The sequence below is a fragment of the Cebus imitator genome, unplaced genomic scaffold (genome assembly GCF_001604975.1).
Source record: "Cebus imitator isolate Cc_AM_T3 unplaced genomic scaffold, Cebus_imitator-1.0 Scaffold616, whole genome shotgun sequence".
Classification (NCBI taxonomy): domain Eukaryota; kingdom Metazoa; phylum Chordata; class Mammalia; order Primates; family Cebidae; genus Cebus; species Cebus imitator.
The window spans coordinates 643,715-661,781 of record NW_016107931.1 but is presented as its reverse complement, the minus strand read 5'-3'; the positions used below and the strand labels follow the sequence as shown (position 1 = coordinate 661,781).

Below are 18,067 nucleotides of genomic sequence, written 5' to 3'. Positions count from 1 at the left end.
TCTCCTCCCCTCCCCTCCCCTCCCTTCCCTTCCGTTCCCAAGGACAGTTATATGCATAATTCATGGGGTAGGTGAGCATCATTGTATATGCAGCGTGGAGTGCAGGGTGTGCAGACATAGTAAGGAATCATGCTAACTCATATGTTGATCATGATCAGAAAATCTCCCTGCGTGGAGATTTTACTATTTCAGTCCTAGAGATTTTAGTATTACAATCCTAGGTGGGTATGGTATCAGTTGTGGTGGTGCTACAAGCTCTGGTGGTGGGCATGTGTGGAAAAATACATAAGTGAAGGTGAGTTGAGTGCCCCCCCCCACCCTATTTCACTTATAACATGGTAGTCTGGAATTCTCTTCAGATCTTTGATTACATGTCTTTGATGCCAGTTATGCCAGCATTCTCATTTTATGTGAGTCTTCCTATTCATTTAAAGGTTTTGGAACTTTTATAAAAGCTGTATCCATTCATACTTAACTACTTTTTATTAACCAGGATATGAATAGGAAATTGAGAGTTCCTGCTCTTTATTTTTCTTTTCTTTTTTTTAAACTTATCTTCTTTTTTTTTTAAGATGGGGTTTCACCATGTTGGCTAGGCTGGTCTTGGACTCCTGACCTCAGGTGATCCACCTACCTCAGCCACCCAAAGTGCTAGGATTAAAGGTGTGAGCCACCATGCCCGGCGAGAGTTCCTGCTCTTAATGATCATGGTCAGGGTGGCAGACAGGCAAATAATCACAAAGTTTTATACTATTTCATGATAGGTGATAGGTTTACAAGGTTTAGAGGGAACATGGACAAAGGAAATTAACTGATGCTTGTTGAATCAGGAGAGGCAACAGTAGGGTCTGTGCCTCACAGATAGGAGGACTATTCCATATAACCCTATCAGCTGAGAATCAGGGCAGCTTCATTACTTCCTATTCCTCTACTTCACTGGGTCAGAGGCCATCTTCAAACAGGTGGCTATGTCCCTTAATTCCCTACTTCCTGCTTTAAGAGGGGCATTATCTGCCTTATCTGGAGAAAAGGAAGGAGAGGGACATCTTACCTGGATGAGGCTGGAGAAAGGTCCACTTTCTTTCTGTCTCTGACAGAGACATGTTCAACCACAGAATCTTCTTGGACTCCATCTTCTTTATTAACAGACTCCAAACTGTATTGCAGTACATTAGATCGTGACTCTCTTGCTATGGCATCTATCTGTATTTCTTCAAGAAAGTTGAATTAAATTTAGGCTAGGTATGTCATTTAGGTAACTTAATAGCTCAATCAGTAGACCTGTCTTAAGGAACAGGAAGCTAAAACACATAATTGTTTCATTTACCTTTAAAAATTCTGCCATATCTTTCATGCTCTGGTGCAATAGTATTTCTTTTATATCTATTACAAATGGTTGACTTGTGCAAGCCCTGTTCTCACTTGAAAATTTCCTTTCATGTTCACATTGAATACAAGAGTGAAATAATTTTAAGTTTTTTTCAACTAAAAAAATTAAATGTCATTTATAATTTAGTTTAATATAGAGAAGTTTATAAAATAAAAAATGGCCCATACTGCTACTCTGAAATCCCTAATATTAAAAATAAGATTAACATATTTAGATAAATAGAACATTCAAATAGTACCAGTAGGTATAAAATGTAAGTCTAGCTTTTCCTCCTGCCCCACTGCCCTATCCCCTCTCTTAGATCATGGCTCCTTAAAGGTAACTAATGTCAATAGCTTCATATTATTATTTTTTAAATTTATATATGCTTACTAGCATTTATGTGTGTTCAGTCTTTTATCAATCAACAGTTTTATTCATTTGTTTATTCATCTAAAAATATTCGTTGAGGGCCTCTTCTGTGGCAGGCAGAATGTTTTGCCCTGGGGATGATTAGCAGCAAACAAAACAGAAAACATTGCTCTTCTCATGGCACTTAAAATCTAGTTGGGAAACAGAGACAAAAAATGTAAATAAACAAGAAAACAAAATAACTTCAGTTTGTTCAAAATGCTGCAAAGGAAACAGTGGTGTGATATGATCATGCAGTTAGGTAAGGTGGCTGATGAAGGCCTCTGCTTATACAATTCATTAAACTTTACTGAAAGAAGAAAAACATGGAATGACTCAGTTAATTCTTGATTTATGCTATTTTTATTTCTAAAGGTGAAACCTCACCTGCCATCCAACTGCCCACACCTGCAGTCCAGCGCCCAAGCCCTGTCACACTTTTCCAGCCCAGCGTCTCCAGTGCTGCTCAGGTGACTGCCCAGGATCCAAGTCTGCCTCTCCACCCAGCACTCCCACCCCAACGATTTGCTGGGCCTTCCCAAACGGACACCCTTCGGCTGCATTCTGAAGCCACTCACACTGTGAAGCGACCCACCCCTGTCTCTCTAGAGAGCCCCAACAGGATTTCAACTAGTGCAAGTACTGCCCATGCCAGATTTGCAACTTCGACCATCCAACCTCCTAAGGAGTATTCCAGCATTTCTGCTTGCCCAAGAAGTGCTCGGATCCCCCAGGCTCCTCCCATTCCACACCCACATGTCTACCAGCCCCCTCCCCTGGGCCATCCAGCCACACTGTTTGGGACACCACCAAGATTCTCTTTTCATCACCCTTACTTCCTACCGGGACCTCACTACTTCCCATCAAGGTAAAGTAACATTTTTTTTTCCTTTTACCTAAACATTCAGCTAATGAGTTTTTACCTCTGACAGCATTTAAAAAAAATACTGAAAAGGGCACTTCTTGAATTCTGCTGAATAGAAGTCAAGCAGTTAACATAAATAGATGAAGAGGGCCAGGTGAGGGGTGGGGGAGCTAGAGTGAGTGCCTGCTCTAACTCAGCTCCAGCTGACTCTTGTTATGTAAGAATATAGGCTTCAGGCTGGGTGCAGCGGCTCACACCTATAATTCCAGCACTTTGGGAGGCCGAGGTGGTTGGGTAACTTGAGGTCAGAAGTTTGAGACAAGCCTGGCCAACATGACGAAACCCCATCTCTACTAAAAATACAAAAAATTAGCCAGATGTGGTGGCACGTACCTGTGATCCCAGCTACTTGGGAGACTGAGGCAGGAGAATTACTTGAACCTGGGAGGAGGCAGAGGTTTCAGTGAGATCATACCACTGCACTCCAGCCTGGGTGACTGTCTCAAAAAAACAAAAAAAACAAAACAAACAAACAAATATATATATATGGGCTTCAGTGTTGTCAGATATAATTTTTCATGCAAAATAACTGTAAGGGACCTTAAGATCATTTAGTCAAAAGTATAGAGGTGTGCTGATTGTATAGAGGAGATGCTTTTCAAACTTTAATGTGCATATAAATCATGTAGTATTTTGTTAAAATGCAGATTCTGATTCATTGGGTCTGGGGTATAGTAGTACCCTATATAGGGGTATAGTGTCCCTAATATTCTGCGTTTCTAGCAAGCTCCCAAGTGATTGCCAATTCTGCTGGTTTGTGGACCACACTTTGAATAGCAAGGGTATAGAAGAGGGCATTTGGTCTAAGTGAAAAGTAGAAAATTTCCCATGTAAATTACCAATAAAGAAATAGATTTTCATAGGGAAATATCTTGGGAAAATAATGTGTAACTTCATTTTGGAATGATAGAAATTTAACTCCCTTGGAAGTATTCTGATAGAGTGGTATTAGCCTCTACTTTTCATTTGTTTATTTTTATTTTTAAAGATGGGGTTTCACCATGATGGCCAGGCTGGTCTTGAACTCCTGACCTCAGGTGATCCACCCACCTCGGCCTCCCAAAGTGCTAGGATTACAAGCGTGAGCCACCGCGCCCGGCCCTAGCCTCTACTTTTCAATTACTGTTAAACATGTAGACAAAGATAATTTATGTTGAGATTGGAGTATTAAAGTGTCTAACACCAATTTTTTATTCTTACTTAGCAAGTAAATCTACTTCCCACTAGGGTATACCTACACCTCAATAGAAACAACTTTTGAGGTATTTATTATGTTGCTTCAATTTATAATGGGATTACTTGCTTTTGGATTCTTCGCTCAGGACTGGAAGAAAGTGGAACCAGAGGATTAGATCAGGAGAAAGGGAAATGTTTTGTTATCTAGGGTTTGTTTTGTTTTGTTTTATGTAGAATCTTTTTTTCTTTTGCAGCCTTAGTAAATATTTTAGTTCAAGGGATCAAACCTCAAGAGACTTTTAATTTAGTGCCAGGGGTGTTGATAATCTCTTCTTATTGCTATCTGCTAGGATCTAGGATTTTACAGGAATTTTGCATAATTTTACAAAATGTTTTCTAGATATAAGAAGGATATAAAGGATGTAGATGGAATTTAATAACTGAGTAAAACACGTGACCTTAGAAACTTGAGGCCTATAACAAAAATTGTGGAAATTGTTATCTGTTACATAATTAATTTTGTAATATGGGAAATGTTTGGACCCTGTTTATTCACAGGATAGGTGAGGTGAAAAAGAGTTAATTACAATGGACTGTGTGCCACAATCTCACTCTAGCTGTTATTGGTTTTTTTGTTTGTTGCATTTTTCTTCTTTTTAGTGTTTTGAGAGCTAAGAATTTTTACATGTAGTTCTTATAAAAATCCTGTGACTTGGGTATATTTCCCTACTTTTTCAGTCATATAAATGGATTAATAAATAGCCTCATCAAGATTATACAGTGGGAAAGCCAATAGTCAAATTCAGGTTTGTTTGATTTTGAATTTCATATTTGTCATTTTGTTGTTGTTGAGACAGTCTTCTCTGTCGCCAGGCTGGAGTTCAGTGGTGCGACCTTGGCTCACTGCAACCTTTGCCTCTTGGGTTCAAGCAGTTCCCCTGCCTCAGCCTCCCAAGTAGCTGGGACTACAGGCGCATGCCACAATGTCTGGCTAACTCTTTGTATTTTAATGGAGACGAGGTTTCACAGTGTGGGCCAGGATGGTCTTGATCTCCCGATTTCGTGATCCGCCTGCCTCGGCCTCCCAAAGTGTTGGGATTACAGGCTTGAGCCACAGCACCCAGCCAGATTTGTCTTTTTTTCTACATCAGTAAGACCTCATTATAATGGTTCCTCTTGATTGGCAGCTGTTAGTTGCTAGCAGAGAATCATCTGGAAAAAATATACTTTCGAATAAAAAATTTAAATGGTCAAGTGGAGGTTGGGGCAGGTAATGTTTCCTTAAATATTACGTAGATTAAATCATAGAAGTCTACCTTACTTATTCATGACAAGGCTTGTAAGATTTGGTTATTAATGTATAAATTATCTGACACACTTTTAAGTTAAGGAACATTTTAAAAAGGAAGCTCTTGAGAGTAAATTCTTTTTCTTTTTTTTTTTTTTTTTTAGACAGAGTCTTACATATTCCAGGCTGGAATATGTAGTGCAGTGGCGTGATCTTGACTCACAGCAACCACCTGGGAACAAGTAATTCTCCTGTCTCAGTCTCCTGAGTAGCTGGGACTACAGGTGCAGAGGAGATTTTTGTATTTGTATCTGGTTAATTTTTGTATTTTTAGTGGAGACAGGGTTTCACCACATTGGTCAGACTGGTCGTGAACTCATGACCTCAGGTGCCGCCTCAGCCTCCCAAAGTGCTGGGATTACAGGCATAAGCCACTGTGTTCAGCCGAAAGTAAGTTCTCAGAAGTCAGAAACTATCTTTTTTTTTTGTTATTACTGTTATTGCTAATTAATAGTAATGCTTTGGAAGAACCAAATGAAGTGAGTAAGTAGTTATTATACTGAATTTTTATTTCACTTAGGAACGTCAGAGCAGTATGTCAACTGTGATCTTAAGCTATGCATAGTTTTTCAAAAAAGAAGACCAGTCTTATCAATTATAATATTTTTCAATTGTTTTTCTGACTTCTACCTGTATGTGTCTGATGATAATTTTTCCAAGGAAATAGATAATCTATTTATGACTTTCTAGATAGTATATTTCAGTAAACTCTAAATGCCAAAATTAGTTGATTCTTTCTCAGTTTTTCTTTTCTCCTACCTGAGAATGGAATCTTCTGTAAGGAATATTTCTGGGCAGGTTCAGTGGCTCATGCCTGTAATCCCAGCACTTTGGAAGGCCGAGGAGGGTGGATCATCTAAGGTCAGGTGTTCCAGACCAGCCTGGCCAACACGATGAAACCCCATCTCCACTAAAATACAAAAATTAGCCAGGCATGGTGGTGGGCACCTGTGCAGGAGAATCGCTTGAACCCGGGAGGTGGAGGTTGCAGTGAATCAAGATCACACCACTGCACTCCATCCTAGGCGACGAGAGTGAAAATTCATCTAAAAAAAAATGCCAGGTATGGTGGCTCATGCTTGTAATCCCAGCACTTTGGAAGGCCAAGGCTGGTGGATCATGAGGCCAGGAGATTGAGAAGATCCTGGCCAACATGGTGAAACCCCATCTCTACTAAATATACAAAAATTAGCCAGGTATGGTGATGCACACCTGTAGTCTCAGCTACTCAGGAGGCTAAGGCAGGAGAATCCCTTGAACCTGGGAGACGGAGGTTGCAATAAGCTGAGATCACACCACTGCACTCCAGCCTGGCAACAGAGCAAGACTGTCTCAAAAAAAAAAAATTTCCTCCCTAATTTAGTTATTTATATGTGGAATTATCTAACTATTTCAATGTTATAATTGTAATGGACATTTAAGATATACATATAAATATGTATTTTGTGTGTGTATATATGTATTTATGATTATTCATTATTAAAAAATTTCTGCTGGGTGTGGTGGCTCACACCTGTCATCCAGACACTTTGGGAGGCCAAGGAGGGAGGATCTCTTGATCCCAAGAGTTGGAGACCAGTCTGGGCAATTTAGTGAGACCTTGTCTCTCAAAAAAAACTTTTTTTTCATTAGCTGGGCACGGTGGTGTGTGCCTGTAGTCCCAGCTACTTGAAAGCTAAGGTGGGAGGATCACTTAAGCCTGGGAGGTGAAGACTGCAGTGAGCCAAGATCACGCCACTGCACTCCAGTCTGGGCATCAGAGTGAGACCATGTCTCAAAAAAAAAACCCCAAAATTTTTCTTTTTGCCAAACAGTTCATTTTGTCCTGTGTATCTAAAGTAAAAATCGAGTAGCCTAGGTGGTTTAATCAAGGGTCACTTTATAAAACAGATGTACACTCAGAAGTGTTGCTCCCTGTCTCTGGGGTTAACACCTTATTTCTGTCTTCAGATGTTAACCGTTATCATACCGTGTTTATCAAAATGCTGTCTTTCTGTGTACTACATTAATTCTTCAGACTAGTTCTTTTCTCCCTGTCCCTTCCTCTTTCTTCTTCTTGCATATATTGGGCTTTCACATTCAAGGGAGATACATAGGATCTTCATTCTATTGGCCATTGAATAAAAAACTATGTGTTTAAAATCTATTGTAATTAGGGATAAAGAAAGATATGAAGACAAATGGGGATTTACTAGCTTGAAATACATAGAAAATACACTCAGATATATGGTAGGGAAAGTAAGTTCAAATAATTCCTGGATTTGTAGAAATGGCATCTAAATTGCAACATTTTAGGCGAATGAATCAAAGGTTTAAAGCAATTCTCTTTAACCTTTGTTTCATTTGAGAATTTGATTGAAGTTATGGACTCTTTCCATACTAATGCATATCTACACACATATACAAACTTTTGCCTAAACTTTTATGGAGGAGGGAAACTTACAGTCCCAAAACATGATAGACTTCGTTAACATGTAATACCTTCTGCTGTAACTAGCTAGAAATGTTGAATTTAAAAATGAACAATTTAATACCTACCTGAACTCACCAGCAAGGAACTCACTATGTGCCAGAATGATTAACAAGTTGAAAACTAGTTACAGTGATCTTGGAGATGATTTTCAGATTCAGAAATAGTTTCATTGGTTATAAACTTGGGTTTTAAGTTGGATGTGCTGGCATGTGCCTGTAGTCTGAGCTACTTGGGAGGCTGAGGTGGAGTTCAAGGCCAGCCTTGGCAACAATTGTGGTCCTGTCTCTAAAACAAAAACAAAAACAGAAATAAAAAACCCTAAACTTGAGTTTTAATGTCTGTGAAGGGAAAAGAGATGAGGTCTTGACCCTGCTCTGCTCCCCTGCTCAAGGTGGGGTAGGTACTGAAACGAAAACCTCTCCATAAAGCCAGGACCCTGGAAATTTTTTTTTTTTTTTTTTCCGACCGAGTCTTGCTCTGCCTGCCAGGTTGGAGCAGTGGTGTGATCTCAACTCACTGCAGCCTTTGCCTCTGGGGTTCAAGCAATTCTCGTGCCTCAGCCTCCTGAGTAGCTAGAATTACAGGTGTGTGCCACTAGCTCTGGCTAATTTTTGTATTTTTAGTAGAGACTGAGTTTTGCCATGTTGGTCAGGCTGGTCTTGAACTCTTGGCCTTAAGTAATCCACCTGCTTTGGTCTCAGAGTGTTGGGATTACAGACATGAGCCACCACACCCAGCTGGAATGACTTTTTAATCTTGATAAAAGGAATTGAAATTTTTTGACATTGATCCAGATAAAGCACAAAAATAATCTTGTTTCTACCCAGGGCTCTATGTGATTTTCATTAGATGTAAAATCCCCATGGTGCTTCACACATTGGTTCAGAATCTAAAATCACCCTATCCACTGGATGCAGACATTCGTTTATTTATTATTTATTTATTTATTTATATTGTTTTTGAGATGGAGTTTCACTTTTTTTGCCCAGGCTGGAGTGTAATGTTGCAATCTCAGCTCACAGCAACCTCTACCTCCAGGGTTCAAGTGATTCTCCTGCCTCAGCCTCCTGAGTAGCTAGGATTACAGGTGCCTGCCACCACGTCCAGCTAATTTTGTATTTTGAAATATATAGACTGTTTTCACCTGTCTCTACTGCAAGTCCAGTGAGACCTAATTAGCTAGACTTTTCAGGATAGAGTACCAGAGAGAAGAGAGCTACACACACAGTGAACTCCAGATGACTGTGTAGGGTTCCTCTTGAGTATTCAATGAAGTACCTATTAGTGCATACTTGTGAAGAAACAACATCTAATCCACCTGAAAGGATTAGAGAAAACAGTATCTGGCAATCATGCACTAACATAGTGCTGAGAATAGTCCCACCAACTATACTGGAAACCTTTTGTGGGGCACGGAACATTGAGTACTCAGAAGTACTCTTGCTTCAGATAGCTTTAGCCTGAATGTTGACAAGGTGGGTTTTGCTACAAACCCAGTCTTGAGTGTAGTGGCATGATCATAGCTAACTGTAGCCTCAAACTCCTTGGCCAAAGCAATCCTTCTGCCTCAGCCTCCCAAGTAACAGGGACTACGGGTGTGTGCCACCATGCCCAGCTAATATTTTCATTTTTTTATAGAGGCAGGGCCTCATTTTGTTTCCCAGGATGGTTTCAAACAGGCATGAGCCATTGTGCTCTAAATATTCTTTTTTCAATTTTTTAAAGACAGATTCTCACTCTGTCGCCCAGGCTTGAGTGCAGTGGTACAATCTTGGCTCACTGCAACCTCTGCCTCTTGGGTTCAAGCAAGCGATTCTCCTGCCTCAGCCTCTGGAGTAGCTGGGATTACAGGCTGTACCACTACACCTGGCTAATTTTTGTATTTTTAGTAGAGATGGGGTTTCACCATGTTGGCCAGGCTGGTCTCAAACTTCTGACTTCAGGTGATCCAGCCACCTCAGCCTCCCAAAGTGCTGGGATTACAGGCATGAGCCATTGGGTCTGTCTAAAAATTCTTAAAAGCAAGACCTGAAGGAACCAACTTGTTTCTAAGTAATTTAACTGCATTCAAGAGCACCCTCAAGGCTAGAAATAGAATCAAATGATTGAAAAGATAAGTGAGAGTACAGTTCATTTTTGTGATGGCAGCACAAGGAGCTCCATGAACCCAGTCTCTAGCAAACAAGTGTAACTGATGAAAACTATTTTTTAAAACCACCCATTCAAATCTCTGGAAATTGCTGGGTGTGGTGGTGTACCTGTAGTCCCAGCTACTTGGGAGGCTGAGGCAGGAAGATTGCTTGAGCCCAGGAATTTGAGACTGCAGTGAGCTATGATTATGCCACTGCATTCCAGCCTGGGTGACAGAGCAAAACTCCATCTCTTAAATTACACATATATATGGAAATATGAGATATCTATGTGTGTGTGTTATATGTATAATACATTATATATATATATGAAAATCCAGAAGGCCACACATATCTAGAGCTAGACCCATGTTCAGAAAACATACAAAAACACCTGAGCTTTGAACTCTGACTGATCTATAGGCTCTGTGTAAGCAGGAAGTAAAGACTAAGGCAGAATTGAAAACAGCCTAGCTGAGTATTTAAGGAGTGCCTCAACTCAAAGCCAGTCTGCAAAGACCAGGAGAATATTTTTTGTTTTGTTTCTAGGTTTTTTAAAAATTATTATTATTATACTTTAGGTTCTGACGTACATGTGCAGATCATGCAGGATTGTTGCATAGGTACATACATGGTAATGCGATTTGATGCCTCCATCCCCCCGTTACCCATATCTTGCATTTTCCCCCATGTTATCCCTCCCCAACCTTCCTACTCCCCACTGTTCCTCCACTAGTCTCCCTCAACAGACCCCAGCATATGATGCTCCCCTCCCTGTGTCCATGTGTTCTCATTGTTTAACACCTGCCTGTGAGTGAGAACATGCAGTGTTTGATTTTCTGTTCTTGTGTCCGTTTGCTGAGAATGATGGTTTACAGATTCATCCATGTCCCTACAAAGGACACAAACTCATCGTTTTTAATGGCTGCATAGTATTCCATGGTGTATATGTGCCACATATTCCCTGTCCAGTCTATCATTGATGGGCATTTGGGTTGGTTCCAGGTCTTTGCTGTTGTAAGGAGTACCACAGTGAACATCTGTGTGCATGTGTCTTTAAAAAAGAACAATTTATAATCCTTTAGATATATACCCAGTAATGGGATTGCTGGGTCAAATGGAATTTCTACTTCTAGATCCTTGAGGAATCGCCACACTGTCTTCCACAATGGTTGAACCTAATTTACATTACCACCAACAGTGTAAAAGTGTTCCTATTTCTCCACATCCTCTCCAGTATCTGCTGTCTCCAGATTTTTTTAATGACTGCCATGCTAACTGGTGTGAGATTTGATTTGTATTTGTATTTGTATTTGATTTGTAACTCAGTGTGGTTTTGATTTGTATTTCTCTAATTTGTATTTCTCTAGTGATGATGAGCATTTTTTCATATGTTTGTTGGCCTCATATATGTCTTCTTTTGAAAAGTGTCTGTTCATGTCCTTTGCCCACTTTTGAGTAGGTTTGTTTGTTTGTTTCTTATAAATTTGTTTAAGTTCTTTGTAGATTCTGGATATTAGCTCTTTGTCAGATGGGTAGATGGCAAATTTTTTTTCCCATTCTGTTGGTTGCTCTTTCACTCTAATGATTGTTTCTTTTGCTGTACAGAAGCTCTGGAGTTAAATTAGATTCCATTTGTCTATTTTAACTTTTGTTGCCAATGATTTTGGTGTTTTAGTCATGAAGTCCTTGCTGGTGCCTGTGTCTCTAATGGTTTTGCCTAGGTTTTCTTCTAGAGTTTTTGTGGTGTTAGCCCTTTAATCCATCTGGAGTTAATTTTAGTGTAAGGTGTCAGGAAGGAGTCTGGTTTCTGTTTTCTGCACTTGGCTAGCCAGTTATCCAAACGCCATTTATTAAATAGAGAATCCTTTCCCCATTGCTTGTTTTTGTCAGGTTTGTCAAAGATCAGGTGGTTATAGATGTGTCTTGAACTCCCGACCTCAGGTGATCCGCCCACCTTGGCCTCCAAAGTGCTTGGATTACAGGCGTGAGCCGCCACGCCTGGCCTGGTTATAGATGTGTCATTGCCTCCGAGGCCTCTGTTCTGTTGCATTGGTCTATATCTCTGTTTTGGTACCAGTACCATGCTGTTTTGATTACTATAGCCTTGTAGTATAGTTTGAAGTCAGGTAGCATGATGCCTCCAGCTTTGTTCTTTTTGCTTAGGATTGTCTTGGCTATGCGGGCTCTTTTTTAGTTTTATATGAAGTTTAAGGTGGTTTTTTTCCAGTTCTGTGAAGAGGGTCATAAGTAGTTTGATAGGGATAGCGTTGAATCTATAAATTAATTTGGGCAGTATGGCCATTTTGACAATATTGATTCTTCCTAACCATGAGCATGGAATGTTTTTCCATCTGTTTATGTCCTCTCTTATTTCCTTGAGCAGTGGTTCATAGATCTCCTTGAAGAGGTTCTTTACATCCTTTATCAGTTGTATTCCTAGGTATTTTATTCTCTTTGTAGCAATTATGAATGGGAGTTCGCTCTTGATTTGGCTCTCTTTTAGTCTGTTATTGGTGTATAGGAATGCTTGTAATTTCTCCACGTTGATTTTGTATCCTGAGACTTTGCTGAAGTTTCTTATCAGTTTAAGGAGATTTTGGGCTGAGATGATGGGGTCTTTTAATATATAATCATGTCATCTGCAAATAGAGATAATTTCACTTCCTCCTTTCCTAATTGAATACCCTTTATTTTTTTTTTCTTGCCTGATTGCTCTGGCTAGAACTTCCAATACTATATTGAATAGGAGTGGTGAGAGAGGGCATCCTTGTCTAGTGCCAGATTTCAAAGGGAATGCTTCCAGTTTTTGCCTGTTTAGTATGGCATTGGCTGTAGGTTTGTTGTAAATAGCTTTTATTATTTTGAGATACGTTCTATTGATACCTAGTTTCTTGAGAGTTTTTAGCATAAAGCGCTGTTGAATTTTGTCAAAGGCCTTCTCTGCATCTATTGAGATAATTGTGGTTTTTGTCTTTGGTTCTGTTTATGTGGTGGATTACGCTTATAGACTTGCATATGTTGAACCAGCCTTGCATCCCTGGGATGAAGCCTACTTGATTGTAATGGATAAACTGTTTGATGTGCTGTTGCAATAGTTTGCCAGTATTTTATTGAAGATTTTTGCATCTATGTTCATCATGGATATTGGCCTGAAGTTTTCTGTTTGTGTTGAGTCTCTGCTGGGTTTTGGTATTAGGATGATGTTGGTCTCATAAAATGATTTGGGAAGGATTCTCTCTTTTTGGATTGTCTGGAATAGTTTCAGAAGGAGTGGTACCAACTTCTCTTTGTATGTCTGGTCGAATTCGGCTGTGAACCCATCTGGACCTGGGCTTTTTTTGGTTGGTAGGCTATTAATTGCTGCCCCAACTTCAGCCCTTGTTATTGGTCTATTCAGGGTTTTGACTTCTTCCTGTTTCAGTCTTGGAAGGGTGCCAGTGTCCAGGAATTTATCCATTTCTTCCAGGTTTACTGGTTTGTGTGCATAGAGTTGTTTGTAGTAATCTGTGATGGTACTTTGTATTTCTGTGGAATTGGTGGTGATATCCTCTTTATTGTTTTTTATTGCATCTATTTGATTCTTCTCTGTTTTCTTTTTTATTAATCTGGTTAGCGGTTTATTTTGTTGATCTTTTCAAAAAACCAGCTCCTGCATTTATTGATTTTTTGAAGGGTTTTTTGTGTCTGTATTTTCTTCAGTTCTGCTCTTATCTTAGTTATTTCTTGTCTTCTGCTAGCTTTTGAGTTTTTTTGATCTTGCTCCTCTAACTCTTTCAGTTTTGACGATAGGATGTCAATTTTTGATCTCTCCTTGCTTCTCATGTGGGCACTTATTGCTATATATTTTCCTCTAGAGACTGCTTTAAATGTGTCCCAGAGATTCTGATATGTTGTATATTTGTTCTCGTTGGTTTCGAAGAACATCTTTATTTCTGCCTTCATTTCATTGTTTATCCAGTCAACATTCAAGAGCCAGTTGTTCAGTTTCCATGAAGTTGTGCATTTCTGCATTAGTTTCTTAATCCTGAGTTCTAATTTGATTGCACTGTGGTCTGAGAGACTTATGATTTCTGTTCTTTTGCATTTGCTGAGGAGTGATTTACTTCCAATGATGTGGTCAGTTTTAGAGTAGGTACCATGCGGTGCTGAGAAGAATGTATATTCTGTGGATTTTGGTGGAGAGTTCTGTAGATATCTAATAGGTTTGCTTGGTCCAGACCTGAGTTCAAGTCCTGGATATCCTTGTTAATTTTCTGTCTCATTGATCTGTCTAATATTGACAGTGGAGTGTTAACGTCTCACACTATTATTGTGTGGGAGTCTAAGTCTCTTTGTAGGTCATTAGGAACTTGCTTTATGTATCTGGGTGCTCCTGTATTGGGTGCGTATATATTTAGGATCATTAGCTCTTCTTGTTGCATTGATCCTTTTACCATTATGTAACACCCTTCTTTGTCTCTTGTGATCTTTGTTGGTTTAAAGTCTGTTTTATCAGAGACTAGGATTTCATCTTCTGCTTTTTTTTGCTCTCCATTTGCTTGGTAAATCTTCCTCCATCCCTTTATTTTGAGCCTGTGTGTGTCCTTGCACATGCGATGGGTTTCCTGAATACAGCACACTGATGGATTTTGACTTTTTATCTGATTTGCCAGTCTGTGTCTTTTGATTGAGGCATTTAGCCCATTTACATTTAAGGTTAACAGTGTTATGTGTGAATTTGATCCTGCCATTTTGATGCTAGCTGGTTGTTTTGCCCATTAATTGACACAGTTTCTTCATTGTGTTGATGGTCTTTACCATTTGGTTCTCTTTTGGAGTGGCTGGTACTGGTTGTTCCTTTCTATGTTTAGTGCTTCTTTCAGGATCTCTTGTAAGGCAGGCCTGGTAGTGATGAAATCTCTTCAGCAATTGCTTGTTCATAAAGGATTTTATTTCTTCTTTGCTTATGAAGCTTAGTTTGGCTGGATATGAAATTCTAGGTTGAAAGTTCTTTTCTTTAAGGATGTTGAATATTGGTCCGCAGTCTCTTCTGGCTTGTCAGGTTTCTGCTGAGAGATCCACTGTGAGTCTGATGGGCTTCCCCTTGTGGGTAACCTGACCTTTCTGTCTGGCTGCCCTTAGCATTTTTTCCTTCATTTCAACCCTGATGAATCTGACAATTATGTGCCTTGGGGTTGCCCTTCTTAAGGAATATCTTTGTGGTGTTCTCTGTATTTCCTGAACTTGAATGTTGACCTGCCTTGCTAGGTTGAGGAAGTTCTCTTGGATAATATCCTGAAGAGTGTTTTCCAGCTTGGATTCATTCTCTCTGTCACATTCAGGTACACCTATCAAACGTAGATTTGGTCTTTTCACATAATCCCACATTTCTTGCAGGCTTTGTTCATTTCTTTTCACTCTTTTTTTCTCTAATCTTGCCTTCTCGTTTTATTTCATTGAGTTGATCTTCAATCTCTGATATCGTTTCTTCTGCTTGGTCAATTCGGCTATTGAAACTTGTGTATGCTTTGTGAAGTTCTCATGTTGTTTTTCAGCTCCATCAAGTCATTTATATTTTTCTCTAAGCTGTTTATTCTCGTTAGCATTTTGACTAACCTTTTTTCAAGTTTCTTAGTTTCTTTGCATTGGGTTAGAACATGTTCTTTTAGCTCAGAGAAGTTCGTTATTACCCACCTTCTGAAGCCTGTTTCTGTCAATTCATCAGACGCATTCTCCATCCAGCCTTGTTCCCTTGCTGGTGAGGAGTTGTGATCCCTTAGAGGAGGAGAAGCATTCTGGTTTTTGGTGTTTTCATCCTTTTTGCGCTGGTTTCTTCCCATCTTTGTGGATTTATCTACCTGTCATCTTTGTAGTTGGTGACTTTCAGGTGGGGTCTCTGAGTGGACATCCTTTTTGTTGATGTTGGAAGTTATTTCTTTCTGTTTTTTAGTTTTCCTTTTAACAGTCAGTCCACTCTGCTGTAGGACTGCTGGAGGTCCACTCCAGACCCTGCTTGCCTTGGGATCACCTGTGGCAGTTGGAGAACAGTAAGGGTTGCTGCCAATTGTTTCTAGGTTTTTAAGGAAATATCTATCAAATTTCTGTCTGGCCACAAAGCTAATTGAACAGAGATTTCAATGACCATTCATAACAAAGAATACACCCTTTACAAAAATGCTCTAGAAAACCGAATAAGCAACTACAACCCAAAACAAACAACAACAACAAACCTTGGAAAAGGGAAAGAATTTGATTTCTAGTGACATCACGTTATAATATTCAAAACATCCAGTTTTCAACAAAAAAGTTACAAGATATGCAGAGAAACAAGAAAATAGAGCATTCACAGATACCAGTAAAAACAACTGTTGCATTGTTTACATAGCTCAATACACATCAGCATTCCAAAGCTCAACACACATCTGCATTCCAAAACCTTACATGGTTTTAGGCATCCTGAGGGAAAGGACAGAATAAGTAATTTCGTTATCAAGATTGTCAAAAGGTAAGAAGCTGGAGGCTAAGGATAGATAATAGTGCTGGTGAGTATTCCAGTTACAAGCTCCCTTTCCTATTTCTTATGGGTGGGGACTGGGCAGTGGGAAAAGAGCAAAGGAACACATGAAGTGATTACAGAAAGGAACTTTCCAAGCCCCAAAGAGGATGCATTAACTTGCTCCCTTAGTTTATATGCAAGGCAATACATGGGCAAGGTATGATCTAATTCCTTGTTTGTGTCTTTATGCTGCAGCACGTGCCCTTATAGTCGGCCTCCCTTTGGCTATGGAAATTTTCCAAGTTCTATGCCAGAATGCCTTGGTTATTATGAAGACACGTACCAAAAACATGAGGCTATATTTTCAGCTTTAAATAGAGAGTATCCTTTTAGAGACTACCAAGATGAACGCACACACAGCGAAAATTCTCGGAGTTGTGAGAACATAGATGGAACCTCTTACTATAACAGTCATAGCCACAGTGGGGAAGAATACTTAAACCCTGTGCCTCAGCTGGACATTGGAACCTTGGAGAATGTCTTCACAGCCCCGACATCAACTCCTTCTAGCATCCAGCAAGTCAATGTCACTGACAGTGATGAGGAGGAAGAAGAAAAAGTACTCAGGAATTTATAATTTTAAAACAAATATACACAGAAAATAAACATTTCTTAAAATATATTCTGGGTCAGTTGGTATGAGAAAAAAAAGCCTAGAATGCTTTGCTGAAAGTTTTCAGTCATGATTTGAGGAGTTAAAACCAAATGCAATTTATGTCTTCATAAAATTTTGATTAGTGAAACTAGAGTCTGGATGTTGCATTGTAGGAATATTTAAGATATTAAGTAATTTATTTTTAATGGCTGAAATTTGCATCAGTATATATTATCATTACTTTATCTTGGAACATGCAAAATACTGAAGCCTCACAATTGTATGTGAGGGAAAAGGGGGTATATATCTAGCATAGTGTGATTTTTATTTTATCTCAAGATACATTTATTTGTCTTAAATGATTTTTTTGTTTGGTGTTTATGTAATACTTATGGTTGTTGCCAATTTTTGATGTGACATTTTGAAAATATTTTGACAGGCTGGGCATGGTGGCTCACGCCTGTAATCCAAGCACTTTGGAGGCCAAGGCGGGTGGATCACCTGAGGTCGGGAGTTCAAGACCAGCCTGACCAACATGGTGAAACCCTGTCTTTATAAAAAAGAAAATATTTTGACAACTCTTAGTAGTGAACTGGGACTCAGTTGCTAAATTTAATTTACACTAATAACCAATTACAAGTTCCAAATGTGTTTAATGGCACCTGGATAATTCCTTCAGCTAAATTTAGTCATTTCTGTTTCTAAATATTTTATCATCGTTTTTTAATATCCTTTTCCATTTGGCATATATTGTTCTATTTTTGTTGTAATTAAATAAACATAGATAAAATTGTTCTTGTTAGATGTTTTCTGTTTGGGGGATAGAAATAAGCAAACAGAGTATTGTTTATAGAAGATTGTTTTCTACACCACATACAGATACCCATTTTTACCAATAGCCTCCAGAATTGCATAGATTCTGTTAGCTCACATGAGACTTAAACTGTGTATCAACAAAAATGCACACACATTCTGATGCCATTTCCAAACTCTACACATATGTACGCATGACTTAAGCATGTCCCAGAACAGAAGAACTCTTCCAGATTTGGCTCAAGCAGCTGTCTTGAAAACCATGAAGTTTATTTAAGAGCATGTGGAAT

The 18,067-nt window shown here is 39.2% G+C and overlaps 1 protein-coding gene across 2 annotated transcripts in view; it reads left to right on the top strand.

Moving 5' to 3' along the window:
* SOX30 (SRY-box transcription factor 30) overlaps positions 1 to 17,335 on the top strand; it is a 27,277-nt gene extending 9,942 nt beyond the window's left edge. The window contains exons 4-5 of one of the 2 annotated variants that reach the window (XM_017517089.2): positions 2,156 to 2,648; positions 16,565 to 16,989. In XM_017517089.2, coding sequence (XP_017372578.1) covers positions 2,156 to 2,648; positions 16,565 to 16,946 — 875 coding nt within the window. In that variant the 3' untranslated portion in view covers positions 16,947 to 16,989. Of the gene's footprint in view, positions 1 to 2,155; positions 2,649 to 16,564 lie in introns of both variants that reach the window. The other variant, XM_017517090.2, reaches the window with a different exon arrangement.
* Positions 17,336 to 18,067: the final 732 nt, after the last annotated feature.